Source organism: Pteronotus mesoamericanus, unplaced genomic scaffold (genome assembly GCF_021234165.1).
Source record: "Pteronotus mesoamericanus isolate MK-2021 breed Mesoamerican mustached bat unplaced genomic scaffold, CSHL_Meso_final contig_702, whole genome shotgun sequence".
NCBI classification, from domain to species: Eukaryota; Metazoa; Chordata; class Mammalia; order Chiroptera; family Mormoopidae; genus Pteronotus; species Pteronotus mesoamericanus.
Window position 1 is genome coordinate 4,296,684 of NW_026555239.1, and position 17,578 is coordinate 4,314,261.

The 17,578-nt window shown below is 61.6% G+C and overlaps 1 protein-coding gene across 1 annotated transcript in view; it reads left to right on the top strand.

The window, feature by feature from the left end:
* Positions 1–599: 599 nt before the first annotated feature.
* The window catches only part of PARVB (parvin beta), a 79,987-nt gene continuing 63,008 nt past the window's right edge, over positions 600–17,578 (top strand). Inside the window, exon 1 of the mRNA XM_054582490.1 lies at positions 600–811. Coding sequence (XP_054438465.1) covers positions 694–811 — 118 coding nt within the window. The 5' untranslated portion in view covers positions 600–693. The remainder of the gene's footprint in view (positions 812–17,578) is intronic.

Below are 17,578 nucleotides of genomic sequence, written 5' to 3' on the forward strand. Positions count from 1 at the left end.
TGCCAGCGCACATCCTGACGCCCTCCCTCAGCTTCCAGGGCCTCCCGGGCAGGCCTGCTCGCCCTCTTCTCCGCTCTCCCCTGCCCAGAGGCCCCACACGGGCCTGGCGCCTGGATACCTGCCCCCGGGCACTGCCAGCTGTTTCCTGGGGCAACACGTCACTATCTCAGAAAGAAAATCCCCGCTCCCCCAGGGCGGGGACAGTGTCCCCCCATTCCCCGTTCCTCCAGCCCGGGTCTGGTCCTGGGTAGAAGCTGAGCAGGTAAAATGCCTGTCTGCGTCAGGATTTGATGCACGAGGACCACGGCCGCGGCTGCCCCGCTGCCCACCGAGTCTCGGGGGCACCAGCAGGGCCTGCAAGCTCAGCGCTCAGACCCCGGGAGCAATAGGACGCGGGTGAGGCTCAGAGGTCTGTCCCAGCCACGGCCTGAAGAGCCGCGCCGCCCCTTCACTGCGCTGAGAGTGAGGGCGCAGCGTGGGAATAGCCCGCGGGTTGGGAGCGGTGACCACAGAGCCCGGGCCCGGCAGACCTCTAGCAGCGGGCGCTGCAGGCCGGGCCGGGGCGGGGCGGGGGCCGGCGCTGGGGCCGCGCCCTCCGGCCACTCCCCGGGGAGAGCGGGCAGCGGCGGGGCAGCGACCAGGAGGCTCCCCCACGCGCTGCGCCCGCCCCGGACGCTGGTGCCTCCGCGGCCCATGTCCTCCGTGTCGCTGCGCTCGTCGTCCCCACTCCGGCCCCCGAAGATGAAGAAGGAGGAGTCGTTCCTGGGCAAGCTGGGCGGTACGCTGGCGAGGAAGAAGAAGGCCCGGGAGGGTGAGTCCCGCCGCGGCCCTCCAGCTGCGCCTGCGCCCGCGCCCCGCCAGGATCGCGCGCCCCCGACTCCCGCCGGGACCCCGCGTCCCCGAGCACGCGCAGCCGCGACCTTTGGGACAGGCCTTGACCCTTGCTCCCCCCTCTCTCAGACATTTAAACACCACTCGAACCCGCCGCGAGCCAGGCTGCCCCCTCCCGCGGTGGCTCGTGGAGCCCACCTCCCCCCGCCCCGCGGCTCCTGCGTCACTGAAAACGCGGGGCCAGCTCCTGCTGCGGGCAGCCCCGGGAGCTCACGTCAGGCGAGCTCGGGGACGCGCGCGCCCAGCCCCGCGCCCAGCCCAGCTTAAGTCGCCATTTATTGAGCGCCGTTCCAGGGCGGCAGCGCCTGCCGGCCCGCTGCTGGCGGTCGGTGCTGTGAACCGCGTTCCACCAGCATCCGCTGGGCCCTTGCGCCGGCCGGGCGCGGGCTGGCCGGCCGGGGTTCCCGGGGCGGGCGCGCCTGCTGCCCCGGCCCGACACGTGTGTGTGTGCGCGCGCGCGCGCGGCGGCGCGGGAGGGTGAAGGCGGGGTGGGGAGGGAAGGGGCTCAGAGGGGACAGGCCAGAGGTCGCGCTGGCCCGCACCGCAGAGCACCGCCCCCCTCCCGCCAGGTTTTACCTCGTGGGCCCATGGAAAAGATTCTAAAAGACTATCTACCGCCTCATACACGTGTTTTTTAGAGTTACAAGGGGCGTCACCCCTAGCGCCTTGTGTGTGTGCTTTAAATACACTGCTGTCCCCAGGGCCTCTCCCAGGGCCGCATTCCTGAATTTTCCTTTTGTTGCAGCGGGAGACTCTCGGGGGACTCCCGCGGCTGGGGATGGGGCGGTGGCGCGGCGAGAAGGCTCGTGGGCGAGAGGCTACCCTGGGGCAGGCGCGGCGCCGGGGCCTCCTAGACAGTCGCAGGCGCCTCCGTCCCGGGCCTACCTCCTGGGACGCCTTTATCAAGTGAGATGATTCAGTTCCTGAAGGGCAGGGCCTTGTGCCCTCCAGCCTTCTCCTCTCTCAGGCGCTACCCTGAAAGGCCAGGGGCTTTTGTGGGTCTCTGGGAAACCACGCCTCCCGACAAGGGGGTTTTTAAGGGCCAGTCACTGGCTCTTCGTCATTCCTGCAGCTTCCCCCCACCTGGTGTCCGCGCCGGCAGTCATTGCTGTGTGTTGCCCCCGCCCCCGCCCCCCCCAAACGTTTCAATTCCTCTTTCCGCCTGACAGCAATTACAGACATAAATGGCGCTGCCTGTCCAGTGCCTGCTGGGGACCCCAGAAAGTGAAGCCAGACGAGGCTCCTGCCCCCTGGAACCGGGAGTCAGGGGTCCTAGACAGACCAACCGCGCTACCACCAGGTTCCGGGAAGAAAGGGTAACCAGCCCAGGCTGGTGGGGCTCAGTGCACCACACTGGCCTGCGAACCACAGGGGCGCTGGTTTGATGCCCACTCAGGGCACGGGCCTGGGTTGCGGGCCAGGTCCCTGGTTGGCTGGGGGCGTGTGAGGCAGCCAACTAATGTGTCTCTCGCACATCGATGCTTCTCTCCCTCTCTTTCTCTCTCCCTTCCCCTCTCTCTGAAAATAAATAAATAAAATATTTAAAAAGAAAGGACACAGACAGTGCCCGGGAAAGGCCTCAGCACAGGCGGTGTTTGGGTCGAGGCCAGAAGGAACCAGGAAAGACATCTTTCGCAGAATAGCAAGTGGGCAGAATGTTCTGGATTATTACCGCTTTTTATAGGTGACATTTGCGCTCTTGGAATGCGAAGAACGCACGCCTGAAGCTGTGGACTGCTCCCAAGTCCCAAAGCCAAGTGCTTTTTGTCCTTGCTCTAGTGAACCCTCGTGAGCCTGGAGAGCTGAGGGCCAGCTTGGTTTCGTGTCGAGGCACCGAGAACCCCGGAGCCGCAGCGCCCAGGGGTGGGGGGCGCAGGGCCCACGCAAGCACAGCGGAGGGAGCTGCTGCTGCTGCCGCCGCCTGTGAGGCTGCTGGATCCCCTGCCTCGGTTCTCAAGGTTGGGGGGCCAGGCACCCTTGGGGACCCCCACAGAAACCCAAGGCCGCAAGCTGTAACTGGGCTCCGACGCCGCCGCACTTGGGGGCGGGCTCGACTGGGGAGGGCCTGGCGGCTTCTGTCTGATCCTCTGGGAAGGAGGGAGGCGTCCTCGGCAGAGGTGAGGTGTGAGGACGAGGGGACGGGGTCCCGGCCCCTCGGCCTCCCTGACATTCACGTGGCTCAGGAGCTGGCGCGGGTCCTGGCCCAGCTTTGGGTCCCTGGGGATGGCGCTGACCTGCCCCCGACAGGATGATCGGGAAGAGGGGCTTCGGGGGTTGCCAGATGCCGCTGGGCTGCAGGGTGGGGTTCGTTTCCTTCTTTGTTAGAAAGTTGACAGCGAGTTCAGGAGCGGGAGGGGGGGCAGCGGAGGGGAGGCCCCTGTGGGGGGCGGCGGGCCTGCCCAGGAGGTAGAGATGCGGGAGCCCAGAGTGTTGGACCCGCCCAGGCTGGCAGGGCTTTGACAGGGCCACCTGCCCTCTCCCACGGCGTCCGCTCTAGGAGAGGTTGGGGAACTGGCGCTGGAAGCGTCCGTGGATGAGTTCACGGGGTGATTAAGGCCCACGTTCTAGGGAGGGCCCAGTTCTGTCATGTGGCGTCCCAGCTCAGAAAACAGAACTACGACTGACTGGGGGCATCGGGAACAGTGGCAAGGGACACTTAAAAAAGGAAAAAAAAAAAAAAAGCCCACAGCTCCCCCTAGAAGGCCCCGGGGACTTTCAGGAGCCACTTATTAATAGCTGGGCTGGTATCACAGGGGCTGGCAGGAGCCTCCCCGCACGAGGGCCCCCTCGTGGCCGCAGAGGAGAGGCCTCTAGGAGCCTCTGCCCGGGGCGGGGGGCGCCCCACAGATGCCCCAGCGGCCCAGTAAAATCCTTTGAGGGGCCAGGCCAGCTCGGAGGCCAGCGAAGCCCGGGGGGAGGGGGCCAGATAAAATCCGCTCCACGCAGATGCCCCGAGAGGCCCCCGGCCCCCGGGCCCCGCTGCTCAGCCCGCACCCCAGGGACCGGCACGGGGCTGCTCCGAGCCGAAGCCACCAGAAACACACGGCGGTTCTGTCCCTCCTTTTCTGTGAGGGGGGGAAACATTAAGGGAATAGCCCCTGGTTGCCTTTCTTTGTTCTTTGTTTGTAAATAAATGTTTTAGAGCAGTTTCAGGTCCCCGTGATGCGCGGTGCCTTTTCCTGTGCTGTGCGCCCTCCGTGTACCTTCTTTGGTGCAACGGCTGTTCAGATCCTGGGCTCAGTTCCTCACTGAGTTGTTTGATTTCTTGCTGTGGGATTGTAAGAGTTCCTGGTGTATTTTGGACACACCTCCTTCACCGGATAAGCCTTCTGCAGGTATTTTCTCTGGGTCTGCGGCTTGTCCTCTGGGTCTCTTGAGCCCTGACCGTCTCCTGAGCATGGGATGCAGAAATGGTTAATAAATGAGCAGGATGTGGGTGGAGGCTACGGCAGCGAGATCCAGTGAAATCTCTAGGTGGCCGCGACCTTGCGCTCCAGGTTGGATGCGTTAAGTTCCCTTTGTGGACTTCAAGTGGCTTCCAAGAGAGAACCTCCATGTCCTAAACCACTGCCCGTTCACCTGGTGGTTCCCTTCGGATCACCCCGTCTTTCTAGTGCGATGAGCTGCGTAGACGCCGTGTCGCCCCAAATGGCAGCCCGCCGTCGCGCCGCCCTGGGGTGCGCCGTGTGAGCTGGCCCTGCACAGCTTTCACCTGCCCGCGAAGTACCTGCCAGGTGGGAATGTTCCCTCGCCTTCTAGCCGAGGAAACACAACCTTACTCAGCAGCCCCGCTGTGGTAGCTTAAACCAACTGGGGGTGATTCTGCCCCAGGGGACACTGGCAGTGTCTGGGGACACTTTGGGCGGTCCCACCTGGGGCCGGGGTGCTCCTGGCCCTTAGGGCGTGGAGGCCGGGGTGCTGGGAGACACGCTGCGGTGCACGGGCCAGCCTCATACAGCAGGGGGTTACCCAGCCCCAAACCAAACGCTGGGGGCGGGGAGCTCAGGGGACGGACCCTGGCCTTTGTTCCCTGAGGTGTCTCAATGGCGCCCAGAGCTGGGGGAGCAGCCTCCCCTCCCCGGCCCCCGTGCTGGGGCAGCGCCTCAGGGCCCTGCCCACAGGAATCCGAGGTGACCCCAGTGCCCTGCTGTGGGCCCAGCCCCCGGCGTCTGGGCTCTCCACTTCCTTCCTTCCTTTCTTCCTTTCTTCCTTTCTTTCTCTCTCTCTCTTTCTTTCTTAAAGATTTTATTTATTTTTATTTTTAGAGAGAGGGGAAGGGAAGAAGAGAGAGAGAGAAACATCAATGTGTGGTTGCCTCTCGCGCGCCCCCTACCAAGAACCTGGCCTGCCACCCAGGCATGTGCTCTGACTGGGAGTCGAACCAGCGACCCTTTGGTTCGCAGGCCGGCGCGCAATCCACTGAGCCCCACACCCAGGGCTCAGCTGTTTCCTGAGGGAGAGAATCCCCATGGCCCACCCTGTCCTCCGTCCCAGGACAGCAGAGGGGTGGTGCCCAGGAGCTCAGAGGGCCTGTGAGCGCCTATGAGACCCTGGGGACAGGTCAAAGAATCTTTACCTGGTGCTCGCGTGGTGGGCTGGGAGCTGGTGGCGGGTGGTGACCCGGCCTGTCCCCAGGAGCCTGGGGGGAGGGGCAGGCCAGTGCGGTGACAGAGAGCCCCGGAGGGTGGAGGGCACACAGCCTGGACCTGGGGTTCTAGGTTCCGGCTGGAGGTTGCGGGGAGAGGAAGGCTCTCCTGCCAGTGGCCCAGGAGAGAGTCCCAGCTTGTTCCCTTTGGGGACGTGCAGTGGTTGGGCCGTGGCCAGCTGTGGTCAGCCACTGGTAAGCCGGGGCCGCCTGCGGGGGCCCTGTCGTCTCCGGCACGTGGGGTCTAAAATCAGATTGGATGAGGCATGCGTTCTCCAGGACCCTGTCCCCAGCTCCCCGTCACAGAGCCGGAGCAGCTGGGGCTGGGCGGCGGGGAGATGGAGGAGTGCCCGTTCTAATGTTTTGCGCAGAGAACCGACTGGGACAGTAGTGACTATGAAGTGATCGCCACACCCTGTTACACAGCAGATGTCAACGTCTGCTGCGCCACGTGCCTCTAAACGTAAAAAGGGCATCGCGTCCTTCTCTGTGGCAGGAGACAAGAACGGGATCCGTAGCGCGTTGGCCTCCCTCTGCCCGGGGAGGTGGGACCCCGGGAATTCTGCGCGTTGCCAGGCGCGCACGCGATCGAGCGGGCCACCTCCGGGCCCTCGGAGCGTTGTGGCCAAGGGCGGCTGGGCTCCTGACGCCTGGGAAGGGAAAGAGAGTGGCTTTTCAGAAGTGGAGGGGCCCGATACACAGTGGATTCTAGAATGTTCTACGGGACAAGAAGCCAGGGTTGGTCCTGTGTGGACCCGTCAGGCCCGTGAGGGTCTTTGCAGACCCTGCCGCCAAAGAGGAAAACAATCCTACGTTCTTTTCTCCAAACCGAATGCCTCTTCCTCGAGCGGCGCCTCCTTGGCCCGGGTGGGGGGCGGCTCTGTCCGGCTCCCGTATTGCATCACAGTCCTTACGGCGCCGGATGGAAGTCGCTGGAAATCGCTGTCTTGTTTCCTCTCCCTGGCTGAGGGGAAGTGGCTCCCGACGAGGGAGGGCTTGGTGGGGCTTTGGAACACTTCCTTTGATTATTCTGATTACAGTCTTCAAGTCCACCATTTCTCCTTGTTTGTCCCCTGTCCTTGAGGGTGCACGGGGTGGGGGAGGGGCGTTTACGAGAGGAACGCGCGCAGGCACATAGCCCGTGTGCTGCGCCGGGCTTTGTTGGGCGGCCAGTGAAAACCTCGAAGCCCGGCCTCCGCGGAGAAGGGAACCAGAGCTGGGCCCGCGGCGATGGCTTTGCCCTCTCGCTCTCCTGGGCCCCGGCCGCCTCTTTCAGGAGTCCGATCCCTGTGGTTCTCCTGGCCTCTTGGTCGCACCTGGTCCCCGAGGAGGCAGATCGCCTTGGCAACCCCACTCATTAGAGGATCTCTGCTCTGAAATCCTGTCTCCACTCCGTGGAATTAATATGTATCGCACATCCCTGATGGCTCGCCCTGGCCCTCCCTGTCCAGTTGTCAGAATAATTAAGGGGTGTTTACCAGACGGAGGGGAGTGAGCCCCTGCTGGAGCGGTCGGAAGCGCCCCGTTTGATGGACGCCTCCCCTGGGGATGGGCGGGCGCAGGCACCTTTACCTGGCTACTTTCCTGTTTTCAAATGCACGGCTCCATCTCGTGTGAGATGTAACTACGAAAGCACGTTGTCTCTGCACTCTGGAGCCTTTTAGGTTTCCTGTAAAATCGCTTTCCTTCCTAATGAGCGTATTCACCGTTTATCGGACGACACAGTGGCTGGAAAAGCCCCGTCAGCTCGGGCTGCATCCCATACACGCCGGCCAGCAGGTGCTGACCGGCTTACCTGACTGAGTGCTGTCCGGGTAAGAGAACGGAAGGCAGGGTCTAGACGTTTTAGTGCCTTTTGCGTCCCTGAGATCCTTCTTCGTGGTGCACACCCAAACGGGAGACCTGCTTTCCGGTCCTGGCATTGCCTGGCCTTCGGGGCGCACAGCGTCTGAGGGGACGTGTGATCGGCACTGGGCAGCAAGCAGAGTCCTTTCGTTTTGGACCTGCTCTGAGTGTCCGGGCCACGGGGACTTGTTTGGGGCTGTGTGGGCCACCCTCTGGCTTTGAAAGCTTTGGGGCTTTTCTTCCCCCTTTGGGAGCCAGGAGAGTGCGCGGGGGAACACCAGCTCCTCGTGCCCAAGTGCCAGGACCGCGCCGGTTCTCGGAGGCGCAGCGTGTGCCTGCGGGGGCTGCTGCTCGCTGGGCGGCGGGACGGGTCTCCACTCACACCCTTGCTCCCTGGGGCTGCTGATGCGTCTCCCTGGGACTCTGTTCCTGACGGGCCCTCGCCCTTAGGTGATGTGAAGAGGGAGCTGGAGTCTTACCAGCCTTTGAGCGGGCGCTCAGTCAGTGTTAGTTACTGATAATGTTGCCAAGTCTGACAATGTTGACAAGTAAGGGTGTCGCCCCAGAACCCAGACTCCCCGCCACCCCTCCCCCAAACCAGGCGCAGCGCCGCGCAGATGGCCGCCGGCCTCCGGGTTCAGAAGGGTCGGAGGCTGTGCCGGGGCTGGGGAAGGAAGCCGGGACTAAGCCGTTGGAAATGCCTGTTCTTGGCTCGGGCCTTTAACTGTCACTCACCGGTTAGCCACGGGCAGTCAGGAATGCGGTGTCCTGAGGAACGCCCTGTTCCTGGCTGACGCCCGTTGTTTTAAGTTACGTGTTTTCATACATTCATGGGGATCTCAGTTCCATGCTAAAATTACATTATTCAAAAGTTAAAGAGGGCACGGAGGGCCCTCCAGCCCGGGCTGTGTGCCCCTTCTCCCTGGCTGTGCCCTGCGCCCCGCGCCCCAGAGCCTGCCTGCCTGCTGGTGGGCGGCCGAGTCGGCCTCCGGGGCCGGGGGCAGGGCCCCTCGCCCAGCGGCTGCACCACGTCCCGTGCGTTCCCGCAGAGGGGTTGGCTTGGTGCCCCAGCGCCTGCTTGCCTGGGGCCCCGGGCCTGGTGTGTCATTGTCCGGGGTCACTTGGGGTAGAATTGGTGTATTTGCTGCGTAATCAAGAGGCCGTCCATAGTGGTCACGGCCACTGAGCCACCTGGGGGCCCTGCTGACCCTGCTGCCCTCTGGGGCTTTGACCTTGGGGAAGGCGCTTCCCGGCCCTGCCCCCAGTTTCCTGTTCTGTAAAGAGTACGTAACTCATAGGGTTACTGGGAGACTAAGTGAGCTGTTAAATGACAGGCTGTGGTTTAAATTGGGCACGTGATTCTGGCACCCGTTCCACTCCCGGTCCCCAACTATGACCCCGACATGGGTTTTCCCCACACCACGCAGTGTTTTGACACCCGCCGGGGACCCTGGTGTCCAGCTCAATTCTCACACTGTCTGCTGGAGACGGGTCAGACTCCCCGGGCTAAGGGCCCAGTCCCACGAGGCTGTCACCCCCTTCAGATGCCAGTCACAAGCTCAGGTGCTTGTGACGGGCAGGCCTGAAATGAGGGGGTCCCCTGCCGGTGTGATTAACTTGCTAGAGCAGCTCACAGAATTCAGAGGAACATTTTAGTCACTCGATCATCAGTTTATTATAAAAGGACGCAACTCAGGAGCGGCCAGATGGACGAGGTGCACGGGGCCAGGTGTGTGTGTGGGGGGGGGGATGGGGGAGGGAGTGGGCAGTGCCATCCTCCAGCCCCTCCCCGTGGTCACCAACCTGGAAGCTGTCTGAAGCTCATCCCCTTGGGTTCCTTTGGAGGCTTCATTTCACGGGCTTAAATGATTAAATCATTGGCCCTTGGTGATTGAACTCCATCTTCAGCAACACCCCCCCCCACCCAGGTTCCAGGTGGGACCAAAAGTACCGGCTCTCTAATCACGGAATTGGTTCCCCTGGCAACCAGCCCCTTCCTGAGGGTACCTGGGGGTGTCCCCTCGGCAGTATAAGACATTTTGGCTGCTCTCAGCCCTTTGGCAACGCCTGAGGCCTTCGGAGCTCGGAGCCAGGGACTGGGAGGAAGGCCACATCCATATGTTTCCCATTATAAATCACAATTGCCCCAAATCCCCAAACACTTGCCTGATGACAGACTGGCGTCCAGACATGTAAAGAACCCCTGCAACTGCACAATAAAAACGATAAACAGCCCAGTGAAAGGAGAGAGAAAAGGTTTGAACAGACGCTCCAGCGAAGAAGATGCAGGAACGGCCAGTGCGCCTGGATGAGACGTCAGCCTCATTAGTCTCGGGAGATGCGCCACAAATTAGGACCAGAGGGGGTACTCCCCACGCCGAGCGGATCGGCTGAAACGGCCGCGCCGCGCCTCGGCGAGCCCGCGGAGCCGCAGGGTCTGGCAGGCGGGCTGGGCGCGGGGGTCGCCAGGGCTGAGTCGCCTGGGAAGTTGGTTCGGTGGTGTCTTTCAAAACTACGACCCCGCAGTACCGATCCGAGGCACATACTCAAGAAAATGGAAGCCTGTGTCCCTGAGAAGACGGTGCAGGAAGGTTCGGTGCAGCTTTATTCGTGACATTAAGGAGCTGAAGCGCGACAAAGTTTCAGTGTCCCGTCAACAGGAGGAAGGAGAAATGGGTGGGGGATGTTCACAGAACAGAATCCTGGGCAAGAGGAAGGAACAAGGTTCAGGACACAAGGAAAACAGGGTGACTCTGAAGACCACTCTGCCCAGCAAAGGCAGCCGGACCCCAGAGAGCGCGCAGGGGCGGGGCCCGCGCCAGGGAGCCGTGCCGTGGACAGACTCCGCGGTTGCCTCCCGGCTGGGGACGGGGCTAACCCCGGGGGAGCGGCAGGGGGGTTCCCGTTATGAAAACGTCCCCTGTCTTGACGGGGTTCTGAGAGACACAGGTACACGCGTTTGTCGAAGCTCATTGCATGGGCCCTGGAAACATCCATTTCATTGCATGCAAGTTTTACTCAGAAAGAAAAAGAACTGTAAGTATGTACTGAACTCTAGTCCAGCCATATGAGGCAGAGATATTCCCGCCTGCAACTTATTTTGAAAAGCATTAACAAAATAAGATAGGTTGGTAGGCCAAATAATGGCCCCCAAGCATGTCCCCTTCCCAGCACCAGCAAACGGTGAGGACGCCCCCTTCCGCAGAGGAAGGACTTGGCGGATGTGGTTAAGGGAAGGGTCTTGAGACGGGGAGGTGACCCTGGATTGTCCAGGTGGACACAAGGGTCTTCTAGGAGGGAGGAAGGAGTGTCACCGTAAGCGAAGGGATGTGTCGAAGGACCAGGTCGGAATGACGTGGGCATGCAAGCCAAGGCCCGTGGGCCCGCGGGAAGCTGCACAAGAGACCTCCTCCCCACTCCTTTCGGACGGGACTTCGGCCCTGCCGATTTTAGCCCACGATACCCACGGTGGACTTCTGGCTTCCAGAACCGTAAGATAATAAATTTGTTTTTTCAAGCCGCTAAGTTTGTGGTAATTGTTTATGGCAGCACTAGCACACAGATACAGATGGAGTGCTGGACAGACCGAGGGTGGACGGATACGCCACATGGAAGAAGGCCGGCGAGGCGCTGCAGGCAGCGGGCGGACAGGTTCGCGTGCCTCGCCGGTTCCTGCATGTTCACACGTTTAATGCCGCGGCACTGGGGGAGATGCCCGGGCTGGGCAGGCGCTGAGCTGCCCGTCGGTGTTTGCCCTCGTTCTGGTCCCCATTATTGCAGCCACTGCCGCCCCCACGGTGCCCATCAGACAGGAAAGCGAGTAGGGAAGGCCGGGGCTGGGCTGGCGGCAAAGGCCGAAGTCAGCTGTCACCAGCGCCTGTCGCCTGGGCGGGCCCCCCGGAGAGCCTCTCCAGGCGCCTCGGGACCCCCTGCACTGTGGCTTCCAGGGCGTCACACTTCACAAGGGGAAGTGTTTTCGTTGTCTGTCTAGAAAACATATTATTAGTGTAATGAGATTTTAATGATTGGACATTTTGTTGGAGCGGCGCAGGGAATTTCAATGTTGCTGTGTGCAGCTGGGCTTTGCTTTTCCTTGGGCCTTGTTGCAAGGGCTCTCTCTGCAACTGTCATTTTGTATCCTTTCTTAGAGCCCCGCTTTCAGGCTGCTGCGCCTGTCTTGTGTGGACAATGACTTGGGGAAAACAGAATATCCTCTTTGTAAACGCTTAGCGGGCTTGATGGGAACCCGGGTGCTCTCACTGAAGGAGATTAGTGTTTGTTCAAGATTCAGGCCAGCACTGCGCTCCTTATTCATAATGGCCACAAAGTGGAAACAGCCCGAATGTGCATCAACAGATGAATGGATAAATACAATGTGTCTACCCATACAATGGAGTATTATTTGGCAAGAAAAAGAAACAAAGTACCAGTACGTGCTACCACCGGGCCAGCCGCCTTGAAAACACTGTGGGAAGCGAGAGAAGCCAGGCAGGAAAGGCTGCACATCCTACCATTCCACTGATGGGAAACGTCCGAACAGGCGAATGCACGGAAACTGGGAGCCGATCAGGGGTCATCAGGAGCCAGGGGAGGCGGGACGGGGAGCGACTGCTGAGGGCTATAGGGTTTTTTTGGGGGGTGAAGAAAAATGTTCCTAACTTGATTGTCATGACCACACAAGCTGTGAATGTGCTGGAACTCACTGAGCTGCACGTTGTAAAAAGGCCAAGGGTAGGGAATGAAAATTCTGTCTCAGTTAAGCTGTTAAAGAAGGAATGTACGGCTGAGTGTGGAGCTCAGAGCCTGGCAGGGTGTCGCTCCGGCTGTAAACCAGTGTCCTGGCATGTTTCTGAGGCGGGTCTTTAACGCGGGGGGGCGGGGGTGGGGGGTGGGGGCAGTCCTGGCATTGTCCAGTCCTCCTCCTCTTTCTAAAGGTTGTCTGGTGGCAGGTGCTGCCCGGGGGCTGGGGCTGGGCGCCGGGCGCGGGGCTGGGCGCCGGGCACAGCTGGGCTTTTCCCGTCACTGCTAGGATGTGTCTGAGGCAGGTACCGTGTTCTTGCTGGGCAAGCAAGAACGGGGACCCCCAGAAATCATGTGCATGACTCTGCTTGACCTGTGCCCTGAGGAGGGAGACTTAGATCAGGTACTTTGGGGACCCACAAATGGTCGAGGACCTCTGAACTGAGACAGTGGCTGTTAAACTTTTATTTTGAAACACATTTTACAGAGAAATGCGAGTTCAAACATACATTTACTTGCATCTCTGTCTGTCTGTCTTTAAAGTTTCGTGACGTAATATCGCACAGTAAGGGAGGCATGTTAGCCTTTTCTGTTCCGTTTAATGTCATCAGAGAGAAACATGCTGGTCGCCGCTTACAGAACGTAGGACCCGTGGGGCCAGGGCGACCGTTGAACAAGTTGGCCCGTGGGACGCGAGGAGGGAAAGTGTGTCGTGGGAGTGAAAGGGTCCCCGTGCTTCAGAGGAGCACAGTGTTACCGTCGGCTCTGGCGGCTAATGTTCCAGCCTGGCTTCTCCAGCCTCGTTTGTTCGTGAATCATCCGGTCTTCCAGGCACGTCATCGGTGCGCTTGCGCTCCCTGAGGCCAGCGGCCGGGCTGGCGCCGGAGCCGACGGCGTGGCCCCCGCCTCGCGCTGGCCGGCCCTCGTGGCGGTGATGGGCTGGTGACACCCGCCTGCAACTCCGGCCTCGCCATCCACTGTTTGTCCCCATTGAATGATCTTTCTTTTCTTTTTTATTTTTTTAAAGATTTTATTTATTTGCTTTCAGAGAGAGGGGAAGGGAGCGAGAGGAACATCCGTGTGTCAGAGATACATCGATCGGTGGCCTCTCGCACGGCCCCCACCAGGGCCTGGCCCACAACCCAGGCCTGTGCCCTGACTGGGAACTGGACCAGGGACCTTTCGGTTCGCAGGCCAGCGCTCAATCCATTGAGCCACACCAGCCAGGGCTGAATGGTCTTTCTTTGTAAAAAAGACTTTATGTCTTTATTTTTTAGAGAGAGGGGAAGGGAGGGAGAAAAAAAAGGGAGAGAAGCGTTGACTGGTTGCCTCTCACACACTCCCCAACTGGAGACCCACAGCCCGGGCATGTGCCCTGACTGGGGACCGAGCTGGCGACCATCCGGCCTGCAGGACGAGGCGCCCCCGCACTGAGCCGCCCCAGCCAGCGCCCGCCGGGTGGCGTGACCCCTTACTGAGGCCCAGGCGGCCACGGGTGCGAGGCTGTGTTTCGGCGCCCTGTCCCACTCCACCCGCCCAGGCGCCCGCCCCGTGCCAGCGCCGTCCTGATGGCTGCAGCTTCGTGGTGGGTGCCTCCCCCTTGTCCTTCTTTCTCAAAACTGCTTATTCGGGGTCTCTTGAGACTCCGTGTGAATTTGGGGTATGTGTTCCTATTTCTGCAAAAGTCACTATTGGGATTTTGGTTGAGATTACATTGAGATCGAAGACTGCTTAGGGTATCCTTGTCATTTTAACCAGATTAACGCTTTCAATCCACGAACATGCTGTCTTTCTTCTTTCATCTCCCTTAGCGACCTTTTCTAGCTTTTGCTGCGCAGGTTAGATTTGCACCGGGGCGGCCGATGCCTTTGGCTGCTGCTGTAGGTGGACCCGTGTCCGACCCGTGAGCCCGGGCGGGGCCGGTTTCCGCGCCGCAGGGCTCCGCTGCCCCCTCGCCCGGTCCTTGCTGTTTCCCTCGCTGGGGTCTCACCCTCGGGACGGGGGCAGGGCTGACTGCAGGAGGGGAGGAGCTCACCGCCTGGCCGGAGGTGACGAAGTGGGCCCTCAGGTGGCCACCTGGCAAGTCGGATAGGGGCCGGGGTTCTGGCACAAAGGGCGGTGCGGTGGGGGATCTTTCAGCCCCGTGGGGCAGGCCACCTTGATTATGCATTATCTCCCTGCACAGCCCCTGGGACACACCCAGCAGAGGGAGACGCAGAGGCGGCTTGCTCTTCCGGCAGCGACTGCGGAGCGGCGTGCCAGCCTCAGGCAGTGCGGCCAGGCCGCGGGTCGGCGCCAGCTCCCGGCCTTGGGCGGTTCTGGGCCCCGTGGAGGGCGTGGCGGGGCCCGGAGGTGAGGGCTCCCTTCGGGGGCGGGGGGAGCAGCAGCCTGACCTCCACGGTTTCCAAGGTTACGTGAGGTCCACTCTCGAGGTGTGTTTAGCTTTGAAGAGCAGGTCCGCAGAGCAGATGCGATGACCCAGCTCGGCTGCACCGTCCTGGGGGAAGCGGAGCCGTTGGTGCAGGGGAGGGGCCTGCAGCGCCGGGGCCCCTGTTCAGGGCAGAGTGTGGCGCTGGTCCCGTGTGTCGGTCTCCCAGTGGACGCTCGGGGCCCTTCCCGCCCCTGAGACGCATGTGAACAACCATTGCTGGGAGCCCAACAGACAACATCCACCCCCAAAAAACCCAAGGCAGACGCCAGGGCCTGGGGCCTTGCATTAGGCTTAACGGCAACCTCTTACCCCCGGGTGGAGGGGAGTCTCAGCTGTGCGTGCAGAGGCCTGGTCAGGACCACCAGCGACAGAGGCCCTGCCCGTGTCGTTGAAGCAGAAGAGGTTTGGCAAACGCGGACAGTCCTAGGAAGGGCAGGGGAGCTGGCCCCGAGCGGGCCCAGGGACCTGGCGCTGGCGTGACTCGGCCCTGCCTGTGTAGTGCACATCCCTACAGCGCGGTCTCAAGGCTCGGGGTGAGAGCTCGCCCTCCGCCCCCTCCACCAGTCAGCCCGGGAAGACGGGCTGTCTGGCTGAGGCCGCACGTGCACCCTTAGCCGATTGTGTCACGTTTTGTTGTGGGGCAGGGGCAGCGGGACGTCTGAAGGTTGGGTCACTCAGCCCCGAGGGGTCCCAGATGCTTGGCCGTGGGAGCCGGGCTGGGGCTGGGCTGCAGGGCTCCAAGGCCGCGCTCTGGGCTGTGCCGCCTCCCACGAGACACGAAATGAAAGTTGAGTCTCTTTCTGCAGAGGAGGGATCGAGGCCCGAGAGCGGGCGGGAGCCACCTCGGTTATGGAGGGAGAGCCCCGCTGCTCCTCAGCGGGGATCTGCCCCCACTGACTGCTGCCAACACTGTGTGCGCTGGTGTCGAAACGAACGACTCCCACTGGGAACGTGTCGGCCACAAGCAAAGAAGGCCGCGTGGCTTCCTCCGTCCTTTGCTCCCCTCGGGCACCAGGCCAGAGCGGAGTCGCCTGCCTCTGCAGTCAGCTCCCGTCTGACTGAATTCGGCTGCCGCGCCACACGTGAGAGCTGCTGTAAAAACGCCCACCACTCAGCGCAGCGCGGCCGCTTCCAAGGCCAATTAGGCTTCTCCGAGGCAGAAGGCCCGTCGAGGCAGTGCCCCCGCCGCCGCGGGTGGCAGTGGCCCTGCAGAGTCGGGGGAGATCACCCCGCGGCTGCGCTTCCCTCCTGTGAGAGGCGGACGCGCTGCTGAGGGCCCGGGACCAGCCGCCGTGCCCAGTGGGAGCGGGTTCTAGTGCCCGGGCAGACCCAGCCTCGGGCTCCGCACCTGCCTGTCTCTGGTGGGGGGTGGGTCTCGGAGCCCCCCATCCCCTATTGTGAACTCAGGGCCCTGCGAGACCCCCTTTCTGCATCACGGCCCCCCCGGGAACGTTCCTGAGTCTGGGGTGCCTAGTCCCACGCTTGCGCCTCAGTCACTGTCTGCAGTGGGGTCTGCAAACATCTCCCTGGAAGGACTGGGCAGCAGGCCTCTCAGTCCCCGTGGCGGCTGCTCGGGTCTGCCCCCGCGGCGCATGGAAAACACAGAGCAGGTGGGCGTGGCTGTGTTTCCGTAAAGCTTTATTGACTCACACAAGCCAGGGCCAGATTTGGCTTGCTGGCCCCCCGTCTACGACATAGATTCTACTCCCTAGATTTTGGGTGTGTTTTTAGTCCTCTTCCCATCCTCTTAACCTGTTACTGAAAGGTAAATCCCAAAAACCCAACCCTGTTCCCCTGTGCCCCCCACTGCTGTCCGGGGCCTGTTAAGCCTCCGTATGCTGCTGCCTGGTGGGGAGAGACGGGACCGGTCCCTTGTCCCTTCTCCGCTTGGTGACATTGAGCCGAACAAGGCGCTTTGATGGCAGCACCTCCCTTATCAATTCCCGGGATTGTTTTAAGAATTCAATGAGTTCATGGGTGAGAAAGGGCCTTGTGAACTGTCTAGTGCCATCTAAGTGTGCACGTGTGTGTCACCGGGTCCGCTCGTGGAAGCAAAGATCGGACAGAGAAGTGAGGCCGGCGGCAGAGGCCGCGGCCAGGCCGAGCGTTGATTTCCACCCATGGACGCACCGCCCAACAGGTGCAAGGTGTGTGATTGCTGTTGTCTGATCTGCGCAATAGAGTCCCCGGCGGCAGCCGCCGGCATCTGAGTGCTCTCTGCGCTGAGTGACAGCCACATGGAGACGCACAGCTCTTGGTGGCACTTCAGCCAGGCAGCCGTAAAAGTCCTCCAAGTCCTCCTGCCAGTTGGTGCGAAAGGTCTCCTTTGACAGGTGCAAGTCATCAGAGACGTGGGCTCCGTGGCGGCGCAGCCCTGCCGCGCAGCGCACAGAGCTCCCAGGGAGGGAGAGGGCAGGCCGGGACCCTCAGGCCGTTCCCAGGCGCTGGGGCCCGAGCGAGGGGCAGAATGTCCTGCTGGCTCGGCTGCCGCTGCCCTGAATAGCCTGTGACTCTGTCGCTGGGTGCTGGCCACTAGGAAGTCCTGTAGGCTGTGCCAGGTGGGTGGTTCTGGGTCTCAGTGTGCCCATGAGCAGGGAGGGTGCCAAGTGGTTCAGGCTGTGCCAGTACCGGGCTTCCTCCTCCCCACTCCACGGGAGGGGCCCTTTCCACAGTGGGCACTGCCTGTAATGAATGAAGCAGCTGCCAGGGCGCCCTTTGCTCATGTTAACTGTGTGCCTCGGTCCACGGCAGGGGCGAGGGGGCATGAACGGAAACTGAGTGAAGGTTTCTGTTGTGGGTTGAATTGTGTCCCCTCCCACAGACACGTTCAAGTCTGAATCCATGGTACCTGTGAATGGGACGTTATTTGGAAAGCGGGTCTTAGCAGACGTGATTATGATAGAAGCTGAGCTGAGGTCACCCTGGAGTGGGGTGGGCCCCCAACCCAAGTGACTGGGGCCCTTGGAGGAGGAGGAGGAGGCAGAACCCGAGTGATGTGCCCATAAGTCAAGGAGCACCAGGGACTG